Source organism: Pteronotus mesoamericanus, unplaced genomic scaffold (assembly GCF_021234165.1).
Source record: "Pteronotus mesoamericanus isolate MK-2021 breed Mesoamerican mustached bat unplaced genomic scaffold, CSHL_Meso_final contig_25, whole genome shotgun sequence".
Taxonomy (NCBI): Eukaryota; Metazoa; Chordata; class Mammalia; order Chiroptera; family Mormoopidae; genus Pteronotus; species Pteronotus mesoamericanus.
In genome coordinates, this window is record NW_026555105.1 from 16,521,916 (window position 1) to 16,543,781 (window position 21,866).

Here is a 21,866-nt window from a genome sequence, read left to right on the forward strand (position 1 = left end):
ATGGAAAATGGAGCTAAAACTGGTCCCTACCTCTAGAGACTTTTGCGAAGGTAAAATGAAATAATTCAAGTAAAGAGAATGCTAAGCACAAAATCTGGCTCTGGATGCTCAGCAAATGGGCAGCTGTTGGATGTGGTGGTGGTGTTCATGAGAACTTGGAAGGCATGAATAGGACAAGTGGCTGGGCAAGGGTGGGGTAAGGGAGGCCAGAATCACGACTGCCCTGGATGGAAAAGAATCACCAGGAGGGCCTGTTCACCAGGTAGATTCCCAGGCCCCACCCTTGAGGCCTGGGATCCTGTGGAGAGTGTCAGGTTCCTGAAACCAGGATGTAAATTTCCACCTGGAGGGACTCCAGTGGGAGGCCCAAGACACACCACCAAGCTGTGTCCTTTCTTAGAAACAGTTGTTGCTAGAGAAAAAGTTTTGGCGCTGGGTTTAATTCCTGGGTGACCTGGGCAGGTGCCTCCCTTTTTTGAGCCTCAGTTTCCTCATCTGTAAAGTGGAGGTGACATCCCTACCCTCCCAGGCTTCCTATTTCACCACACAGAGCTCCCATGCTGCCCTGCGAGGAAGGTCCTTAGTGAGAGTTCCCATCCCCTCCCAGAAGATTCAGAATGACAGGGACACCCTGAGGCCCGTGAGCTGAGGGCAGATGGGCCAATCAGTGAGCGAGCAGGGCTGCTGTGGCCCGGAGGCTGCTGGTTGCATTTGGCAGGAGCCAAGTCCCAGTGCTGTAAACAGTGACCTCATGACTGAGGGCATTTGTTTGTGCTTTGGGGATTTGCCCTGGTTTCCGGAAGCTGTGGCTGCTTCGCCCCCAGTAGTAGCTCAGCCCCCCTACTGTGGGAGGGTTTGGGAGGATCAGTAGATGATTTGATGAGATAGGCAGGTGGGGCCCGATGAGCACCTGGCAGTGTGAGCCGCTGTTGGGCTTACTATTGATACTGTTAGTGTGGCTATTAATTTGTGTCATCCAGCTTCAGGCCAACAGCAGGGTCAGGTTGAGGGTAGGCTAGAGTTGACCCTATCTCATTTCAAATCTTGGTTCTGTAGCTTCTCAGCTGTGAGACCTTGGGCAAGTGATTCTTCCTTTCTGAGGTTGGGAGTGAGAATAATAACGCCTTTCCTGAGAGGATGGAAGGCACATGATGGGTGCTTGGGAAGTGACAGCTGATTTTACAATCACGCATGAGAGCCAAGGTGGCCCAGGACCACTGAGGCTCACAGCGGGGCGGGCACAGGCCCAGGCCACAGACCTCTTGCCCTTGGTGCCAGCGTACTCTTTGTTCCCGTTAGGCTGCCACTGGGGGCACAAGGCTCTGGGATCTGGGATTAAGGGCTCTTTTGTCCACATTGGAATTCTGTGAGCTGCCTGGGGTTGGGCTTTTCAGCAGAACACCCCTCAAGTGGGGAGCACATGTGGAAGGGGATCCCGTGGGGAATAGGGCAGAATGCAACTGGGGACTCACAGAAGGGACGGAATCTATAGAGTTACTCAGGAACCCAAGAGGATCCAGGAATCCACATGGATTACGACTTCTTGGTGAGGAGCCAGTTGCCTCCCCAGGTTGAGGCCGTGGTGGGGACAGAGCAACCCACCAGATGGAGAGGAGCTGGTCCAGGTAGGAGCATAGTTGGAGAGGAGCCCTGGCCCCCAGCAGTTGCTCCCTCATCCCAGTCAGGGACATAGCACCCTGGACAGTGGGTGGGGTGGGCACTTGGGGGGAGCATCTCCAGCCAAGCTACTCAGGTGCAGCTCTCATATTTTAGTTGTTCACTCCTTCATCTTTCTCCCTTTTTGCTTGCTGTAGCCTTGGATTTGTTTGTTCTTCCAGTAAGCGTTTATTAAGCACTTAATGTGGGCCAGACCCTGAGCTACTGCTGGGACACAGATGTGAAGGAGCCCTGGCCGTGGTCTGGGGCCTTGACCTTTGTCCCAGCACTCCTGCCCCCAGGGCCTAAGCGGGATGGATGAATGAATGAATGAATGAATGAAGTGGTGATCAGAATGGGTGAATGAAGTGGGGCTCACTGGGTGACTTAAAAGCCCCAAGCTGGGGACCATCACCAGGAGCCTGGGGCTCAACATTTCCAGAAACAACCCTGACATCAAAGTGAAAAGGGAGGTTTTGGGCTATAGGGCCAAGTCAGATATAATCAGTGTACAGAGGTGAAACAGTAATCTTGACACTGCATTCAAAGTTGATGTACTTTCTGAGCACCTACGAGATTCCAGCCACCAGCCCAAGCAGTCTGTCATTTATTCCTCACAGCGGCCCTTGTGATCAACCCCTTTTACTGATAACCAGACAGAGACTTTGAGTGGTTAACTGACTTATCCTGAGTCACACACTCAAAAATTGCTGGAATCGGGCTGAAATTTAGTTTTCCCGCCTCCAAAGCCCTGGTTCTGACACTGAGGGATTGCTCTCCCGACTCTGTGGACGAGGAAAGGTTGGTGGCCTAGTGAGGCTGTAGGAGGGTCCTCACAGGCCAGCTCCTGGCCGTCTGAGATCTGCAGGGACAGAGAGAGGCCGTGGGCAGTGGAGGGAGGGGGAGGCAGTGCTGAGTTTCCTTTCTGGCCGTTGTTTTTCCTGGCCTGCCTTGCACGCTGCCAAGGGGTCTGTGCCGAGCTGGGCCTGGGCCCAGGCAGAGGGCAGAGCCAGGGAGGGCCCTCTTTCCTTCCGGCAGGGAGGAGGTGCCATGGTCATTTCTGAGACTGGCAGGCATGGGGGATCTGGGCTGTCTGCCCCACTCCTGCTGGAAAAGAGATGCCCCACCCCCACCCCGGAGGCCTGGCCATGCTAGCCCCTCAACCAAATGCCTGGGGCTCCCCCAGCTTAGCCTACAATAGCTTTGTGTGACTCTGAGCAAGTCACTTGTACTCTGAGCCTCAATCTCCTTATCAGTAAAATGAGGACAGAATTAGGATGAAGATGAATGAAACTGGCACATAGTAGGTATTTAACCAATGGTAGTGCCCATTCTGCAGAGGGCTGGTTGTGACTTTCCAGTTCAGAAGGGCCCTCCTCATCCCCAGAGGCCTCCTTTCCTGGCCTTTCACCTCCACCAGCCGGGGACAGACAGAACAGAGGGTGCCTCAAGGAAATTGGGTGCTGTTGCTGTAGAGTCCCAGAACCGTGATTGGAATTTGCAGCTCTGTTAACTCCTTTCTGCAGAGATGACTTGGACACTGGCCCAGGCTTTGTGATTTGGGGCGTGTTCTGTATCTCAGATGATTGGAAACAGGCCTCAGGGGCACATTGTGACCTGCAGCAACTCCTGCCCCTTTCTGGGCTTCAGTTGCTCAGAGCAGCAGCCACCACTCACCCAGCGCTCACTGTACGGGCAGTGGGCCAGGCCTTTTGTGAAAGAGCTGACTCAGTCCCCCTGGCAGGCCTGTGAGTGTGGTGCTATCGTTGTTGCACCCAGTTTGTAGTTCGGGCCACTGAGGCACAGAATGGGGAAATGATTTGCCCAGGATCACACGCTGGTCTGGCAGAGATGGAGTGTAAACGGCTCTGGGGCTGCCCATCTTGCTCTGACTTTCTCTTCCCTTTAAAATGAGCTTCTGGCCCAGCTACAGGCTGTTGCGAGGATTGGCAAGAGGGGCGCCAGGAGAGGCTTTTGGAAGTACTAAGGGGCCACAGGTAAATCAGAAGGCATTCCTAAGAACAGAAAGGGCCTTTATAGCTTTCTGGGGGCTGAACTATGACATAGACAAAAGGAACATGGGGTGCCTGAGTTTGGGTTTTGGTTCTACTTCTTTCTCGCTGTGTGACCCTTGGTGAGTTACTTAACCTCTCTGTGCCCCGGTTTCCTCATCTGCTAAGTGGAGATGATGAGAGAAACTGCCAGCTCAGGGGTTGCTCCATGGCCCAGATGGGGTGGCCCCTCAGCTTGCCCATGCCCTGCTCCTCACCCACCCTTGCTCAGGTCTCTAAGGACATCTCCGTGCGGCTGCATAAGGAGCTCGAGGTGGTGGAGAAGAAGCGGGCGCGCCTGGAGGAGGAGAACGAGGAGCTTCGGCAGCGGCTCATTGAGACTGAGCTGGCCAAGCAGGTGCTACAGACAGAGCTGGAGCGGCCCAGAGAGGTGAGAGCCTTGTCCACCCTGGGCAGGCTGGGCTGGGGGCGGCGGACTTGTGGCAGCTCTAGCCACTCTGCACGGTTAGGCCTCCCTGGCAGAGCTGTTTATTCGCTCATTCCTCCAGCACACGTTTTCTGAGCTCCTCCTGTGTCCACTTTGTGCTGGCCACCAAGGACCCAGTAGTGTATGAAAGATACTCTGTTCCTGTCTTCAAGGAGCCCGCAGACGAATGCAGGAGACAAGTCATCCATCACAGAACCACTCCTTCGGGGGGATTAATGGAGCAGATGTGCCACCGTGCCCAGCATGGGGCCGGCCCTCTGTGCCTTAGTTTCCTCATACATAGAATGGGACAGTAATGCCCCAGCCATTGTGAGGACAAGCTGAAATAATTTTTGTGTACATGCCTCAGGGACTGCCAGGCACCGCCGCTCAGGGCCGGGCTGGGGCTCTGGCCAGTGTATCTAGACACTTCCTGATATGGCCCCTAGACACCAGCCTCTCTGTCTTGGATCATGCCAGTTCCTCCACCTGGCATGTCCTTTCTTCCTTCTGCTGTTAAACACCATACTGGACACTTTATCTCAACAGTTTTCATAAAGGCCTAATGAGGTTATGATCTTACTCGTTTTCTGAATGAGAAAACGGCCCCCGAGAGGGATGGACGTTCTCGAGGTCACACAGGGCCCTGTGGGCTCTGCAGAATGCTGATTGGAAACCATTAGCCTCAGTGACCTCTAAGGGCTGGAATTCTCCAGATTCCAGGGGTCTGTGTCCCAGGCAGCCTGGGGTAGCTTCTGGCCTCAGAAGCGTGGCTGGGCCTCAGCTGTCTGGCTGCTCAGAAGGATCGTACATTGTTCTGGGGCACACTCCTCACCTTCCCCAAGGGCAGGCATGCCAGCGTTCCAGGGCTGAGACAGCCACAGCCCCGAGCCAGAGAAGCCCTTCAGTTGCCCTTCCCCCGAGCGTGTTGGTGTGATGTGCCAGCGGCTTCTCAGTGTTGAGACCGGGCATTTGCTGCTAAGGGCTGCTGTGGAACTCTGCCTGTCTCCAGGGCTGGGTGGGAGGCCCCCTCTCTCAGGCAGCCTCCTGCCGCCCCAGGCCTGGCCCAGAGCACAGGCCATCTTCTTCTCATATCTCATTGCTGCCACCCTTGGTAGAGAGAAGGGGAGACAATTTGAGAAAGTGCCCTGGAGGTCAGCCTGTTCCTACGGTGACAGAAAGGAAACTGAGGCACAGAGAGGGACAGCAGCTTGCTTGAGCTCACCCAGCCTGTCCTTGGCAGAGATGTCCCTGGAGCCACTTCCCCTCTCTAAGTCTCAGTTTCTTCTTCTGTGACATCAGGATAATAATAGTACCCAGTTCACAAGGTTGTTTATGATTATGAATAAGATTGGGTAAGCACGGAACAGGATGAAGAAGAAAAGAATAAGGTAATGTGGCAGTTACTGCAAACGTTAAGCATAGAATGACCAAATAAGCCAGCAGTTCCACTCCTGGGTCTATAGCCAAGACTTGGAAGCTGGGACACAGGCAGATGTTTGTACCTCCGCATTCACAGCAGCATTATTCACAGTGGCTAAAAGGTATAAGCACCCCAAATGTCTGTTGACGGGCAAACAAAAACATAGTGTGTACATACAGTGGACTATTGCCCAGGAAGTAAATTCTGACGTAGGCTACAACGTGGATGAACTTTAAAGAAATGACGGTAAGTAAAATAAGCCAGACACAAAAGGACAAATACTATTATTCCATTTATATGAAATACTTAGGGTAGTCAGATTCATGCAGACAGAAAGTAGAATGGTGGTTACCAGAGACTAGAGGGAAAGGGAATGGGGCGTCAGTGTTTAATGGCTACAGAGTTTGTATCTGGAACGATGAAAAAGTTCAGGAGGTGAACGGTGGCGATCGTTGGTGACAATGCGAATATACTCAATGCCGCTGATTGGCGCACTTGAAATAGCTAAAAATGGTAAATTTTGTTAGGTATATTTGAGCACGACAAAAAAGAAAATACAGTTAAAATGGTGAATCTTCTATTACGTATACTTTACTGCAATAAAAATAAATAACGTAGACAAATACAGTTGATCTTTGAACAACACAGGTTTAAATCGTGCAGGTCTATTTATACGTGAATTTTTTTCAATAAATATTGTGAATGTACTTTCTCTCTTTTATGTTTTTCTTAATACCATTTTCTTTTCTCTAGATTACTTTGTTGTAAGAATACAGTATATAATACATATAATACAGGTGTTCATCAGTGGTTTATGTTATTGGTAAGGCTTCTGATCAACAGTAAGCTATTAGTAGTTAAGATTTTTCAGGAGTCAAAAGTTGTATGTGGATTTTCGATTGCATGGGGGCAAGTCAGTGCCCCGAACCCTTTTGTTATTCAAGGGTAAACTTTATAACTGTGTGTATTGACATGGAAAGATCCCCAAGGTACATAGTTAAGCAGGAAAAGCCATACAAAACAAACTGGTTTTAAAGCATGTATATATGCAAATGTATAACGAAGTCTGGAGGAGAACCCACTGAACTGAAGAATTAGAGTGGGAGTAGGGTGAAAAATGACTTTTGCTTTTACACTGCTAGTGCTGTAGTTAGGTTTGCTTGTTTTTTAACAATAATATGCATATGAGTATTATTTGTGAAATTTTAAATGCAGTCAAGCGTGTACAGGACCTTTGAGGTGCCTAGCACACAGTAGGTGCTCAGGAGACTGAAGGCAAATGTCAGCAAAGCTGGTCTAGCCCTCTCCTTGGTGTGCCCCTTGGTGTCCCAGGATCTGGGCACAGAGGCATGGCCCCGTGTTTATTTGCTGATTGTCCTCTCCCTCCTCCCTCTCCTTCTCACATGGTTTCTATGGAGACGAGGGTCCCTTAGCAATTCTTCTGCCAGAGCATCATCAAGATCTGCCTTTGCCATCCTGTCAGGTTGCTGTGGCAATGCTGTCACCCGGCTGGGAAAAGGATCCCCTGGCCTGAGCTGATGTGGTTACCATGGAGATTGCTCTTCACACGCAGAAGGGAGGGTGGCCAGCCCCAGCCCTGCTCTGCGGTGGCACTGTTGCCCAGCTGGGCTGCAGCTCAAGAATCATAACACCAGCCTCTCCCTCATCAGTATCACTCTCCCTTCTTGTATTTTAGGCGGAGAGCCAACGTCAGTGTTGACATGATTATAATATAGCTGCTGTGTCTGAGGGCTTGCTCTGTACCAGGCACCACACCAAACATTGTATGTATGTCCTCATGTTGGGTGACAGCAGCTTCCCAGCGTACATAGTGGTGTTGTCCCTGTTTTATAGTCAGTCATCTTTTTGGTAATTTTTAAATTGTAATATAATCCACATATCATAAAAGTCACTTTATTTATTTTTACAATTTTTAATTTTTGGGTTGATTTTAGAGAGAGAGAGAAACATCAATTTGTTGTTCCTCTTATTTATGCATTCTTTGGTTGTTCCCTGACTGGGGATCGAACCCATAACCTTGACATAATCAGAACATTGCTCTAAACAATTGAGCTACCTGGCCAGGACCAAAAGTCACCATTTTAAAGTGTACAATTCAGTGTTTTTTAATATATTCATAACACATTAAAAATGCAACATTTCCATTGTCCCCAAAAGAACCCCTATATCTGTTAGCAGTCACTCCTCATTCACCCTTCCCTCTAGCCCATGGCAACCACTAATTGCCTTTCTGTCTCTATGGATTGGCCAGTTCTGGAAATTTCACATAAATGGAACCATGCAATATGTGAGCTTTTGTGACTGACTTCTTTCACTTAGCATAATGTTTTCAAGGTTTATGTATGTTGAAGTATGCATCAGTATTCCATTCTTTTTTATGACCTGCTGTATGGATGTAGCACACTTTATCTGTCCACTCAACAGCTGATTGACATTGGGTTGTTTCCACTTTGGGCTGTTGTGAATAATGCTGCTATGAACATTTGTGTACACGTTTTTGTATGAATATATGTTTTGAGTTCCCTTGGGTATATACCGAGAAGTGGACTTTCTGTAGGCAAGATAGGACTGCGGAGAAAAACAAAGATGGGGTTTGAACTCAGGGCTCTCTAGCCTGAAATCTACACTGACTTTTATGGTGATGCCCCTGCCCTTCTTGCCCCATCCAGGGGCCTTCCTAGGACCCTGCTGTGTTCTCAGAACCTCCACAGAGGTTCCATGAGTACCTCCTATCTGGTACAGGCTTCTTGTGCTGATTCCCACTCTGATGGGGTGGGAAGGGTGCTGACCATGGGGTCAGATTACCTGGGTTCATATCTTGGTTCTGCTGGCGTCACCGGATGCAGCCTAGCCATGGTCTGTGTGGTGCACAGTCAAGGCGAAGTTGGAGTCACGTGGGCCTGAGTTGGAATTCTGACTCTGCCGCTTATTTGCAAATGAGAGTAATGCTGGGCAAACTGTGTAACTGTTTCTTCCTTTATAAAATGGAAATATTAATCCCTATGTCACAGAGGTCTTTGTGGGAATTTATGGGGACAAGCAGTGTCCAGAGAATAGGGGGTTGGTAAATGTTGACGGTCCTTGTCATTACCCTCATGACCACTGTGATGGCTGTGGCTCTGGGGAAGCCTTTCCCTTAGTTAAATCGACATGTTTCTGCTGCTTCTCACAAGAAACTCTCCATGTCGGACTGTTGGTTGCCCGTGGAAGGAGTGGTTACATTGCAAATCAACACGGGCAGTTGACAACATCTGTCCCAGTGACTTTGATTTGGGGCTCATGCCTAAACCATTGTCTCTCCGCCCCCGCCCGCTGTGGTCTCCTCCAGCCATGAGCCACGTGGCCTCTCTGTCCGTCCGCTTCAGCCGCCCTGAGGAAAAACACCTCAGCCTTTGAGAGGCACCACCCCTAAGTGCCCCCAGAGTAAATTTTGCACTCACAGCACAGCCTGTGTTTTCAGTGAGACGTTTCCAAACACCTCCTCCAAGTTTGGTGAAAATCTACCCAGCTGTTTTGGCAGAAGGTTCATTTTTATTCCTTGAAGATTGGTTTTTGTTCTCTGGCAATATGGAAGGTGTTAGTGGGCAGGGGGCCCCTCCAGAGGGGATCTATGCTCAGATCGCGTCTCTGTGCAGGCTGGAGGGGCAGAGACGTGCTCTACTAGGCTCCTGAAGGACAAGGGAGGACATAGCTCCTGCTCATGCTAAGAGCGACTAGACCAAGAATGTGTAGGGGCACCATCCTGGCTGCTCAAGGGTGGCTTCGTGAGTTGCTGGTGGGGAAGCCCCTGCCACACGCCAGGCCAGAGGGTGCCCTTGGGTCTGGCAGTGGGGACTGGCATGTTGGTGCTTGAGCACTGTCCTGCCCTGTTCCCACCTTCCAAGGCCCAGAGCCAGAGCCCCTGGGGGCTGCACCGAGCGGCTCTGACAGGCCCTGGTTCCGTGAGGGGAGCCCGGCCGCCCAGGCTGCACGGCCAGCTGCTGCCCTGCTGAGGGGAGGAAGGCCTTGTTTTCCCTCCAGGGCCACCGAGCAGTGTGGGAGCCCACGTGGCTTAGGTGGGAGGGGGAAGGGGCAGCTCCAACCGGAAAAGGCTGGAACTGCTCCGGTCCGAAAAGGTTTGCTGCTTCGGCCCTTCTTACCTGCCCGCTGCCCTCCCTCTCTGGTGAGGTTCAAGCCCCGCAGAGCTCACTGCCGGCCTGGTGGAAGGTGTTCAGTGACTCTCCTTGGGGAAAGTATACTTTAAAAACATTTTACTATGAACTTTCCCCCTCCACCCAACAGGTAAAACATACTTAGTAGAGAAAGACTAGAAATACATGCACATAAACCGTAAGGAGAAAAAAATTCTCCTGTAATCCAATATTCAGAGGGACTTAACTCTGAGTCATTACCAGATAACTGTTTGGGGGAGAGCTATATGTATTTCCAGGATAGTTTTTCTGTTTATACGCACACATACATTGAAATGGTGTCTGTATATGTGCATTTTTTAAGGTAATAGAAGTTCAGTGATGCAAAATTAGCATTACAAAAGCACATAGGCATGCGGGCACACCCGAGGGTGGATGCTCAGACCTGGCTGCATGGGTTGCCTCAGGCGAGAGAACTGGTAAGGGGTTCCCTGCCTTCTTTTCTGCACTTTCTGGAGTTCGAATGTGTTATCCAGGAAAAAATAGAAATAATGACAGCCATACATAAAAGAAAAGAAGAAAGCCTCCCCTCACCTCCTCCCTCAGTACTGCCCCGCCTCAGCCTAACCCATGGTGCGCAGTTTGGTTTGTATCCTTTTATTTTTTTTTAATTTATTTTTCATAGTTTGTATCCTTTTGGGCCTTTGTCTACGCTCATACACTGTATTTCTTTCTCTGTGTATTTTTAAAAATAAGGATGGGGTTGTATTACAAGCACAGTTTCTGCAACATACAAAAATATAGCATGAACACAGACTGTTTTCTAAAATGCTGGATGTTTGGGGGTTTTTCTTCTGCCTAAAGTGCTTATTATAAAAATCAAAGATCACAGAGTCAAGTAAACATAGGAAGGAAAGTCTAAAAGAGCACACCGTCTATTTCAGTATTTTAAACACAGAGCCAAAGGTCAGGAAGGAGCTCCCGCCACCCAGCTGCTGTGGCCACGCTCAGGCTGGGTCGGGGAATGGGTCGGGTGCACGGGGGCTTCTGCTTCGTCAGCGTGGCACAGATTCACAGTGGGAATGTATTTTTATTTATTAATTTATTTTTGAAAATATTGTGTAATTAAAAAACAACACAGGAGAACTATGTTCTGCCTTCCTCTCGCCCAAAATGTAGGGGAACAAAAGTGCAAAATGCAAGTTTCCTATGTCCTCATTGTTAACAGCCTGGTGTGTATTTTCAGACTGTTTCCCCCCACGCGTGCGCCCACACACACAATTTATTTTTATAAAAGTGATAACAAGCTTTGTTTTTTAATAACAGCTTTATTGAGATATAATTTACATACTATAAAGCTGGCCTTTTTAGAAGTATACAGTTCAGTGGTTTTAAGAGTATTTAGAGTTGTACAACTATCACCACTCTCTAATTCCAGAACATTTGCATCGCCCCGAAAAGAAACCCCAAACCCATCATAGTCTCTCCCTGTTCCCTGCTGGCAGCCACTCATCTATCTACTTTCTGCCTTTGTGGATTTGCCTGTTCCGGACGTCTCGTGTAAATGGAATCATACACTGTGTAGCCTTCTTTGGCCGGCTCCTTTGACTTAGCATGATATTCTCAAGGCATATGCGTGTTGCAGTCTGTGTCAGTACTTCATTCCTTTCTGTGGTTGAACGATATTCCTCTGTGTGGATATGCCACATTTTGTTTGTTCTTCAGTTGGTGGACTCTTGGGTGCTAGATTTTGTTTTGCAGGTTCTTCCTTTCCCTTACAAGATGTCTCAGATACGTTACCATGTCAGTGAATCTTATTCTTCCTCTGTCCTTTTCAGTGTCTGTAGGCTTTATATTGTGTCATTCCCTTATATGTGTGTGGTGGCTGGGACCTCTCGGTGCCATTGGAGACCCCAGCTCACCTTCCTGCTGCCTACTTCCTTCCTCCAGGGAGTCTGCAGTGCTTAAAGAGGCTGTGGTCACCCAGTCCGTGGCTTGGTTTTATAGGTGATAAAATGGAGTTTCTGGGAGAGGAAGGGGTTCACCCAAGATCACAAATTCAGTGCTCTGGGGTTCCCAGAGTTCAGCTTCCTGCTGAAGGCACCGCCCCTTCCACGTAGCTGGTTGCTAAGCAAGCTCAGAGCTTCAGCCCAGAGCCCTCACCTCAGCCACTCCACATGGGGGTCTCCCTCGGAGCACTCCACTCCCTTCCTGGGCCCCAGTTGTGGGGAGGGCTCTTTGTGGGGGGACTTACTTTGTGACTCTCATCCCACAAAACAAGTCTTGGCATCCAGCGTCTGAAATATCAGCCTCTGCCGTCCTGCCTTATTTGCATTTCAAAAGGTCTCTTTAGGATTTGATTGGACTTTAAGATATTCTTAAGAGCCCGTCTGGTGTTCAGCTTTCTTCCTGGCTCCGTGGTTTCTACCTGGGCTGCACAGTAGAATCACTTGGGAAGCTATTTTAAAATACTGATCAGCCTTGGATTTGCTGTGGGACCTTGCTTGCACCTTCAGTGAGAGGGGGGCTTGGATTACATCACTGGTTCTCCTCTTCAGGGATGGGGTGTAAGAGGGGGAGGTAGGAAGGGCATGTATTCAAACCACACCAGATCATTCTCAAAAAATATCTACGCAGCCCTGACCATTGTGGGTATCGATGCACAAGAGGAAAGTTTACCAGTTCGATTCCTGGTCTGGGCACACGCCTGGGCTGTGGTTTCGCTCCCTGCTTAGGGTGCATATGAGAGGCAACTGATCCATGTTTCTCACATTGATGTTTTTCTCCCTCTCTCCTTCCCTCCCCCCAACAAAAATAAATGAAATCTTAAAAAAAAAAAAACCAAAACCCAAAACCCTGCCCAACCTGAAAAGACAGAAGCCACCTACGTGAATCACCCCTGAATGGGAAGAAGTGTTCAGGGGAATCATGCATCTAACTGAATGACTTGTAAACATTGAGAAACGTCAGTAATGACTATTGTAACCTCTTAACCTTTTCTCCTCGAATTCCCCTCCATAGGCCCTGCCATTTTGTATTCTTGCCAGAGATACATGAGGGTTCCTGTTTCTCCATAGCTTCAGTAAAATATGTTTAAGATATTTGGATTTTTGCCAATTTGATAGGTGAGAAATAATATCTTGGTGTTGTTTTCTTTTTAATCTTTATTGTATTTTTTTTTCCATTACCATTTAGTTCCCTTATACCCCCATCCCCCAGCTCTCAATGTAGTTTTTTGGTGTTTGGTTTTTTTTAAAGGATTTTATTTATTTATTTTTAGGTAGAGGGGAAGGGAGGGAGAAAGAAGGAAGAGAAACATCAGTGTGTGGTTGCCTCTCACACGCCCCGCACTGGGGACCTGGCCCACAACCCAGGCATGTGCCCTGACTTTGAACTGGTGACCCTTTGATTCACAGGCCGGCATTCAATCCACTGAGCCACATCAGCCAAGGCTCTCAGTGTAGTTTTAATTTTCATTTCTCTATTGAACAGCGTCCAGTTACCTTTCTTTTCCTGAGAACTCTTTTCCATATCACTACCACATTTTTCTATATGTTTGTTGGCTTTTCTATTCTCTACTTTGTGAAGCTGTTTACGTATTTAGGATACTAATCCTTTGTCAATTTATAAATTGCAAATACTTTTCCCAGTTTCCCATTGATATATTTCTTAAATTTTAAAAAAATTTTATTTATTATTTATTTATTTGTTTGAGAGAGAGAGAGAGAGAGGAAGGGGGAGGGAGAGAAACATTGATTTGTTGCTCCACTTATTTATGCATTCGTTGGCTGATTCCTGTATGTGTGCTGACCTGGGATCAAACCTGCAACCTTGGCATATCAGGACGATGCTCTAACCAACTGAGTTACTCGGCCAGAGCATGCCACTTATATTTTTACTTTTCTTAAGGTGTATTTTTTTTCTCGTGTAGATTTTGCTTACCTGATCAAACATATTGATGTTTCTTCCCCTATCACTTCTGGATTTTTGAGTCATGACTATTGTCATAGTCTTATTTTGCTTTAATCTGCAGACTTTTACCAATTTAAATTGGGATCAGTCCATCACCATTCCCAAGACTCCTGTGGAATTATGATTTGTTACTCCCATCCCATATTCATTCATTCTGAATTGAAGTCTGACCAGGATGCCGGTTCCATGGACATTCTGAGGACAGGATTTCCTCTGAGATGGAGCTTTGCATGCAGAGACTGGTGGAAGAGTCCCCTGGGAAATAATACCATCAGGAAGTGAGGCAGAGGGAGAAGCTGGAGTGCGACTGGGGTGTGGAGCCTTCGCACCAGTGGCCCAGCCAGTCTCATGGGGAGTTGTCCCAAGTTGAGGCAGGGGAGTGTGGACCAGTGCTTGGTTGTGGGCTGCCGGAAGGAGGACTCAGCTTTGCTGTCTTGGGGGAGGGGGAAGATGAGTGCCCTAGTCCTGAACGGAGGATCCGGGTGGAGCACCACAGCATCCTCCCCAAGTACCCTGTCTGTCGCGGTCCCTGCTGTGTTCTCTACACCAAACTGTGCCTAGCACGTAATAGGTGCTCAAGGAGTCTTTGATGAATGAATGAAGGACAAACAGGAACAGAAACCCAGATATCTGGGTGTCAGCCCAGGCCGGCTGGATCTCAGTGTGGTGGTAGGGGAGGCGGGAGGCACCCTGGGCAGGTGAGCTCAGAATCAGCTCCTCCAGTGCTTCTGGCCTGTCCCCCGTGGGCCGCCCTCTGGGTGGTCTTGAGAGCCCCTCTGGCTCAGCAGCTGATGCTGCTCAAGGCCCGGAGATGGCTGGGCTGGGGTGGAGAGGGGGGCCCTCCGTGGAACCTCAGGCTCTGTGACTTCTCTTTGGATGCATGTCACCAACATGAGCTTTAAATGCTGACTTTTTTTTTTAATCTCCCTTCAGCATTCCTTGAAGAAAAGAGGAACCCGTTCCCTGGGGAAGACAGACAAGAAGCCTTCAGTGCAGGTACTTTCCAACAGTTCCCGCAGGCCCCACTGGCAGGTTTGAGTCTTAAGGCTGAAGGCCTAACTCCAGGTGGCCTGGGGGGGTCCCCAGAGATACCCACCCCTCTCCATATTTTACCCTGTCCTCCCCTTGTTCATTTTCTTAGCTTCGCTGCCCACTTCACTTCCCCAAACCATGCGCTGAACCTGTGGTTCTCACACACCCAGATAAAGTGCTATATGTAACAAAGGCCAGACATGGGATACAGTTAGCCTGTGGTAGTCTTAGGTTGTCAGGGTGCCAGGCACTCTTCACGAATTGTCTCATCTAATCCTCTCCATGGCTCTGTGAGGGAGGGAGTGTTATTGTTTCATTTTACAGGCGAGGAAACTGTCATAATAATGGTGGTAGTGGTAGCAGCAGCAGTAGTTACCCTGGAAAAATGTTGCCTACTCCAGGAAGCCCTTCTGGATTCCCCAGGCTATATGTGATGCTCCATCTTTGCTGCTTTATCAATGACCTCCTCTGTTTCCCTCTGGACTCCCAGCTCCTTGAGGGTTGGCGCTGCTTCTGCTTTATTCCTGTTTCCCCAGCACATAGTTGGTGCAACCAGAAATGTTGTGGTTGGTAGTAAGCCTTACCCTTCCTGTGTCCTCTCTGTCCCTGTGCCCATCGGGCTGCAGGAGGACAGCGCAGACTTGAAGTGCCAACTGCACTTTGCAAAGGAAGAGTCAGCCCTTATGTGCAAGAAGCTCACCAAGCTGGCCAAGGAGAACGACAGCATGAAGGAGGAGCTGCTCAAGTACCGCTCCCTCTACGGTGACCTGGACAGCGCCCTATCAGTGGAGGAGCTGGCCGATGCACCCCACTCGCGGGAGACCGAGCTGAAGGTGCATCTGAAGCTGGTGGAGGAGGAGGCCAACTTGCTGAGCCGCCGCATCGTGGAGCTGGAGGTGGAGAACCGAGGCTTGCGGGCCGAGATGGATGACATGAAGGATCACGGTGGCAGTGGTGGGGGCCCAGAGGCGCGCCTGGCCTTCTCCGCCCTGGGTGGCAGTGAGTGTGGGGAGAGCTTGGCGGAGCTGCGGCGACACCTGCAGTTTGTGGAGGAGGAGGCGGAGCTGCTGCGGCGCTCCTCGGCTGAACTCGAGGACCAGAACAAGCTGCTGCTGACCGAGCTGGCCAAGTACCGCTCAGAGCACGAGCTGGATGTGACACTGTCAGAGGACAGCTGCTCGGTGCTGAGCGAGCCCTCACAGGAGGAGCTGGCAGCCGCCAAACTGCAGATCGGTGAGCTCAGTGGTAAGGTCAAGAAGCTCCAGTATGAGAATCGTGTGCTCCTGTCCAACCTGCAGCGCTGCGATCTTGCCTCCTGCCAGAGAACACGGCCGATGCTGGAGACAGACGCCGAGGCAGGGGACTCTGCCCAGTGCGTGCCCGCTGCCCTTGGCGAAGCCCATGGCCCCCATGCCACCCGCCTCTGCAGAGCCAGAGAGGCTGAGGCACTGCCTGGTCTCAGGGAGCAGGCTGCCCTGGTCAGCAAGGCCATTGACGTCCTGGTAGCCGATGCTAACGGCTTCTCGGCCGGCCTCCGCCTGTATCTGGACAATGAGTGTGCTGACTTCCGGCTGCACGAGGCCCCTGACAACAGCGAGGGCCCCAGGGACACCAAGCTCATCCATGCTATCCTGGTTCGGCTGAGCATGCTCCAGCAGGAGCTCAACGCCTTCACGCGGAAGGCAGACGCAGTCCTCGGGAGTTCTGCCAAGGAGCCGCAAGAGCCCTTCTCGTCGCTGACCCCCTTGGGCTCCCAGGGGCCCTCCAAGGAGATTCTTCTGGCCAAAGACCTTGGCTCAGACTTCCAGGTAAGATGTCCCAGTCACAGGTCCTGTTACTTTTTTTGATAGAATGTTTTTTACTGAACCATAACATGCAGATAGAGAGGTACACAAAGCACAGGTGTAGAGCTTAGGATTTTCCCAAGGTGAGCTCATTCATATAATCATTACCCAGAACAAGAACTAGAACATGACCAGCACCCCAAAAGCCTCTCCTCGTGTCCCGTTCTAGCCACAGTGCCTGCTCCCCAGGGTAGCCTGATTCAGTTTTGTTTGCCTTTGAACCTTATATAAATTGACTCACATAGTACACACTTGTGCCTGACGTCCTTCTCTCACTATTACGTTCGTTGTCGCATGTGGCAATAGTTTATGAATTCTCATTACTGGATATGATCTCATTGGGTGAATATGCCGCAATTCCCTTACTCGTTTGCTGTTGATAGATACAGGGAGTGATACGGAGGCCGTCTTTTTTCCCGGTTGCCCTTTCTTTTCTTGTTTCTCTTGCAATCTTTTTGCCTTAAAACAAGCATTAAAACAACTTTTGTTCAGGTCCTATGCAAAGGCGAGAAACTTGGCTTTCTAACGGGAATGAACTGCCAGCCTTGATGTCTATGAAATGATACTTAGAAAAATTAGAATAACAAATGCATTTGTCCCTCAGAAATGCAGTGCTGCCAAAGGAGTCCATAAGCATTCAAAGAGCTTTAGCAACACCTGAGCAAAAGGTGCTCCTTGCTGCTTCTCACTCCCTGCGGGTACTGCCTTTAATAGTCTGGAGCAGCTCTGGCCAATTCAGTGGCCAACACATGTGGCTACTTTAATTTAAATGAATAAAAATTACGTACAATGGAAAATTTAGTTCCTCGGCAGCAATAGCCACATTTCAAGTGCTCAGTAGCTGCATGTGTCAAATGGTGCAGATCTAGACTATTTCTTCACCACAGCAAAACCCCTCTAAATCTTTCTCTAAACCTGGTCGGGTAGCTCAGTTGGTTAAAGTGTTTTCCTGATATCCCAAAGTTGTGGGTTCAGTCTCTGGCCAGGACACATACAAAAATTAACCAATGAATGCATCAGTAAGTGGAACAACAAATCAATGTTTCTCTCTAAAACCAACCAATCAATAAATTAATTAAACCTTCCTCTACATATACTCTCATATATATTTTTTCACGCAAATTGTCTTTTGTTGTACCTACTATTACCACACAACTTATTTTTCCTCATTATTGATTCATTTACTTATGGTGCTGTATTTATCGTTCATATATTTTTTGGGCTCGGTGCTGGAGGTGCCGTGGTAAGCAAAAACAGATATGAGTCCTTCCCCCAACGCCCCCTTCCCCACCCCTGCCCCTATTATCTAGCAGGAAAAAAGAGATGTCAGTCAAAGGATGCCAATGAATATGAAATTAGTAACTGAGATAAAAGTTCTCAAGGAAAGATCCTTGGTCCTATGAAGAAGGATCTTGACCTAGACGCTGGTCAGGGAAGGCCTCTGATCTGAGCTGAGGTCAGAAGGATGGGTTACCACGGGAAGAGTTCTAAGCAGAAGGAACAGACTGTGCAAAGGCATCATGGCTGGAAGGAGCATGGTGTGTCCAAGAACTAAGAGGAGGAATGAGGCTGGACTGCAGACGGCATCAGAAAGGCTTAAGCTTCACCCTGAGAGCAGCGGGATGGGTCTTTCCATGTCTACAGAGAGATTTAGCTCTTTCGTTTCACAACTACACAGTGTGGTGGGGCCATACTTTCTTTAATCAGTTCTCCGTTGACCTGGCTTGATCTTGCTTTTATAAGCAAGCAGGCTGCCCCATGTTAGGTTGTCCCTTGGTTCTTCTTGAGATTGGAATGAGCTGGGGCTGCACATGGGGTAGGACAGGTGAGGGTGGCTCAGAGATTTGTGCACAAGATGGACATTCACAAAATCAGTGTTTCACTTATCACTTACCTAGTGATTCATCCTTTCAACAAACATTTATTGAGTGGTTGCAATGCCCTAACCAGGGCTGGGTCTGGGGTGCCGAGGTGGATCCACCGTGGTCCTAGCCCTCAGGTGGGTGGTCAGAGCCTCTTCCGGAGCCCAGAGGCCTGGGGTGGGACTGTTTCTGGCACCCATCAGGCCCGTTCCCATGGTTTTCTTTGGCCTCTTCTGCCTGTGCCTCTGGTGCAGCCGCCTGACTTCAGGGACCTGCCGGAATGGGAGCCCAGGATACGAGAGGCCTTCCGCACTGGCGACTTGGACTCCAAGCCTGACCCCAGCCGGAGCTTCAGGCCTTACCGAGCCGAAGACAATGATTCCTACGCCTCTGAGGTGGGCCTCGGCCTGAGCCAGCAGGGGGTGGGAGGAAGAGAGTGGCCAGGGCTTACCAAAAGCAGTGGGACCCATGGGGACTCTTAGCTGGTGACGATACCCATTCTGAGCATTCCATTTGGTTTCAAGCTTCCTAAGACAAAAAAGGGAAACAATGACGGTTGGGCCATTCTCATGGCCTGATAAAAGGGAGCTTATAAACTCAGCTGAAGAAATTGGTTTTTTTCCTATATATACTAAATTCCACTGGGAATTCAATAATGTATGGCATTTAATGGAACCACTTGTTTATGTATAAGAAGGAAGCCGTCTCCACAGTCTGACTGACAGGGTTCAAATCGTGGGTCCACTTTATACTGGCTGTAAGTCACTTGACCTCTCTGGTCCTCAGTTTCTCACCTTTAAAATAAAAGTGATCCCTCATAGTGTTGTTGAAAGGATTAAACATACAAAAAGCCTTAGTGTAAGCCTGGTCCATGCTGGGTGAGGATGAGGAGGATGATGATGATGACACATCACTGGGCCTTAGGGGACCTACCATTGTGGCTGTGTGGCCTTGGGCACAGGCACAGTCTTGCTCCGATGCAGCTTCCCCATCTGTAACATGGGAAGTTTAGAGTTGGTAGTGGCTGTAGAACTGGTACAATTCTCCAGTCCTTGAGGAATTCTGGGTAGTTTCAAGCCCCCCGCCCCCCAAGCCTACTCCTGAGCCCTTCCCTATCACTTTATCACTTATGATGAACCTGAAGCAGGAAATGGCTCCTCTAGTCTGGGTAGGACCTACCTGAGGTTCCCAAACCATGGAGAGCCCTCTGTGTGCCCCAACATGCGTACCCTTTTCTTCTGAGCATCCCTGGGAAGGCACATTTGGGGTCCCAGGAAGATCAGCCTGCAACTATGCAGAATGAGTAGTTCCCTTAAATTTGAAGGATCAAATTCCCTAAGTGATCTGAGTTTTGGAAAAGGAAATGGGCCAGCTCACCGGCAGAGACAAAATTTCCGGCACGCATTCAGTTATTGTTTCATTCAACCACTCTTTATTGAGCAGTTCCAATTTGCCTGGCACTGTGTTGGGTGCTGAGTTCCAGGAAAACACCAGAGATAGCAGAACTCACCCTGCAAGGATATTTAATACAAAACAGGTATATAAGGTATACCTCAAGTCAGTGTCTTCCAAGGCCAAACTTCCACATTATGGCCCAGATAATAAATGTGTATTTTTTTCACGGAGTGACACCTTGCCATGCCTGGGGCAGAGGGGAGTTAGGTAAGGTTGGAGCTGACATTTCCTTTTATATCCTGCCTAACATGACAGCATAAACATTTTCCTCTGTTACTACTGAATAGAAATACTTGAAAAGAAATTTGTCAGTGTAGTGTAACTTCCGTACGGAAAAGCATTTATATTGTAAGTGGACACCACAGATAATATCCACAAACTGAATACTCCTATGTAATCAGCAAGAAGATGAATAAACAAACATGACCTCCTCCTGGGAGCCTGCCCATGTCCCCTTCTGGTCACCATCCTGACTTCTAACAGAATGCGTTAGTTTTGCCTGTTTAGCAACAAATACTTATAACACAATTTCCCTTGAAAATGTAGAGTTTTACTGTCTTTTTCTTAAGATTTTATTACATAGTTATTATTATAACACAGAGCTACACAGAGTCTCTAAGCACCATTGCATAAAGGTATAAAGAAGAAAGCTGAGATCACAGGCTCATCACACAGTTACTACTGTTAACATTTAGTGTGTGTGTCCATGGCCTTCATGGTTTTCTACTGAAATATGTATCTCTTTAAACTCTTCATTGAAGTATAATGTAATATAATATACATATGATAATATACATGCAGTAAAGGACACCATCCTAAAGGGTATAGTTAATAGATTTTTACCTATGTGTAGACCCATTAAATACATATATTGATCCTCATTATTAGGTGATTGTAAATTTTTGCACATACAAACAATGAGATAATGCACATTTTTGCATATCAAACTCAGTTTCCACAGTATATTATTTCCTTCAAGTACATTTTAAAGAGAAACATTATCAAGTTAAAATTGTAATAGCTAGATTTGATGTGCACCGTTTTGTGTGGCCGTCATGACAGCCCGCTGAGGTGGGTCTGCCATTGTGCCTGACCTGTATTTGAGGGGCAGCTTGGGGCTGACTTACAGCTGCTGCCCTCCTACCGCTCTGGTCCTCTTACCACAGTTCCTAACCTCCCCTTGCTCTCTCCCGCCTTATTTTCTTTGTCCCTCATCCCTACCCCAGATCAAGGAGCTGCAGCTGGTGCTGGCTGAGGCCCACGACAGCCTCCGGGGCCTGCAAGAACAGCTCTCCCAGGAGCGGCAGCTGCGGAAGGAGGAGGCTGACAACTTCAACCAGAAAATGGTCCAGGTGCGTGGCGCCCAGTGCCCTCTCTGCACGCACTCCAGCCTCCCTTCTCTGCACCGAAGGCAGAAACCTCAGGTGTCCGCGAGGCTTCAGAAGGCAGGACTATCCGGGGAAACTTTGCTGCCTCATGCTGTGCTCACAGTTGTGTCACTGAGTCCATTAGCTCTGCTGGGCTGGAATCCTGGGCTTGTCATTGACTTCCTGAGTGACCTCAGGCCGATTCTGTCTCCTCTCTGGGGCTCAGTTCCCCATCTGTGAAGTACTGCCCCCATCAGAGCTGAAAACCTGTAGCCTGAAGGCCGCAGGCCTGTCTGGTAGTCCAGGTGATAGTCCTGTCAATAGGAAGCATTTATTAAGCCCTTCCTGTATGTCAGGCCTGTGCAGTGTACTTCCACACATTATGTCCTTTAACCCTCATGTCTTCCCCTGTGCAGTGTCCCCATTTTCCAGGTGGGGAAACTGATTCCCAGAGAGCTGAAGTGCTTTGCCCGGGATTTCACATCCAGGCGAGGTGGGGCTGGGATTCTCATGCAGGTCTCTTAGCCATGACTCAGTAATGCATTCTCTAGAGTGTTGCACGTGCTCAGTCTTCCTCATCCCAGCATGCCCTTTGCACCCCATGTGGGTCACTCTTCCTGCCTTCA

General features: G+C 49.0%; 1 protein-coding gene across 1 annotated transcript in view; it reads left to right on the forward strand.

Moving 5' to 3' along the window:
* MTCL2 (microtubule crosslinking factor 2) overlaps window positions 1-21,866 on the forward strand; it is a 66,362-nt gene that overhangs the window by 21,186 nt on the left and 23,310 nt on the right. The window contains exons 3-7 of the mRNA XM_054573788.1: window positions 3,940-4,098; window positions 14,614-14,676; window positions 15,339-16,520; window positions 18,673-18,813; window positions 21,100-21,225. Coding sequence (XP_054429763.1) covers window positions 3,940-4,098; window positions 14,614-14,676; window positions 15,339-16,520; window positions 18,673-18,813; window positions 21,100-21,225 — 1,671 coding nt within the window. The remainder of the gene's footprint in view (window positions 1-3,939; window positions 4,099-14,613; window positions 14,677-15,338; window positions 16,521-18,672; window positions 18,814-21,099; window positions 21,226-21,866) is intronic.